This window comes from Mustela lutreola, chromosome 10 (assembly GCF_030435805.1).
Source record: "Mustela lutreola isolate mMusLut2 chromosome 10, mMusLut2.pri, whole genome shotgun sequence".
Classification (NCBI taxonomy): Eukaryota; Metazoa; Chordata; class Mammalia; order Carnivora; family Mustelidae; genus Mustela; species Mustela lutreola.
Window position 1 is genome coordinate 94,032,084 of NC_081299.1, and position 1,126 is coordinate 94,033,209.

The window sequence follows — 1,126 nt, forward strand, 5'->3', positions numbered from 1 at the left end:
TATGGAAGAGTAATCAGTTTGCATCAGCTGCCTTAGAAATCAGTGATCCTAAGATTTGAGGCCTTTATGGGTATTACCCTAAAGAAATTGTAATGATACAAAGCACTTTTGAGCTATTGGTATCTACTTTGTTTCATAGTTTGAATGTAACTCAGTTAAGGAAGTTGCTACAGGAAGGTGAGAGTCATATGTAGCATGTTAGCCACTGGGGTAAAGCCAGAAGCTTTGCCAGGGAAGGATGGGGAGGTACAAGTCTACCCCATTTTGTCACCCTAGCAAATGGCTTTCCAAATGCATTCTGGATATACAGAGAGAAGTACCCTGCCAGAAAGGCAACTTTGAGGGTTCTTTAAGCAAATATTTCAAGTTACAGGTGCTTTCACAGTGATTCCATTCCTTGTCCTCCTCAAAAAGCTTCAGATGAAAATAGGGGGAGGGTGTGCCCTGAGAGGCAGATTGAAACGGAGTGAGCTCCCCTGCCACTGTGTTCTTCCTAGATGAGTACGTTGCCAGCTTGCACCTGCCATCATTTGATGCCCACCTGACAGAGCTGACAGATGACCAAGCAAAATATCTGGGACTCAACAAAAATGGGCCATTCAAACCCAATTATTACAGGTAACTTGGGGGAAAACACGTGAGATGTTATTTTACCCAATATTAAACAAAGCACGTTAGCCAGCTTTTTTAAATAAAGTGGTGTGCCTGATTTTGAAGAGTACCAGAACTCTGCTCCAGACTAACATGGTAGCAGAGAAATTGTATATCTAGTAGTAGATGTAAGGGGTGAGGGTTTTCGAGAATTTTGAAGCAGGAAGCTTGGCCTCACCCCCCAGAGATTCTAATACAGTTGGTCTGGCATGGGGCCCAGACTTATTTTGTAAAAGCTCCCTGGATTAATGTATAGTCAGGGTTAAAAACCACTGGCTTATATTATCAGGGAGCAGGAAATGAAACCAGAGATGGCATTGCCAGAAGCCCCATGGAAGCAGAGGGAAGAATGATCCATGAGGAATGGCTGTAGGGATCCCGCTGGGGCCGGGAGGGACCCTCTGTTTCTGATTTTTCTCTTGGATCTCTCATGTGGAAGACCCAAGTGCTAACTAAGCAGTCTCTTCTTTTACAG

General features: G+C 44.0%; 1 protein-coding gene across 3 annotated transcripts in view; it reads left to right on the top strand.

Annotated features, from left to right (window-relative positions):
• The window catches only part of AHCYL1 (adenosylhomocysteinase like 1), a 38,572-nt gene that overhangs the window by 35,389 nt on the left and 2,057 nt on the right, over positions 1 to 1,126 (top strand). For 2 of the 3 annotated variants that reach the window (XM_059137987.1, XM_059137989.1), the window contains exon 16: positions 498 to 618. In XM_059137987.1, the coding sequence (XP_058993970.1) occupies positions 498 to 618 (121 nt within the window). Of the gene's footprint in view, positions 1 to 497; positions 623 to 1,126 lie in introns of those variants that run through there. The other variant, XM_059137988.1, reaches the window with a different exon arrangement.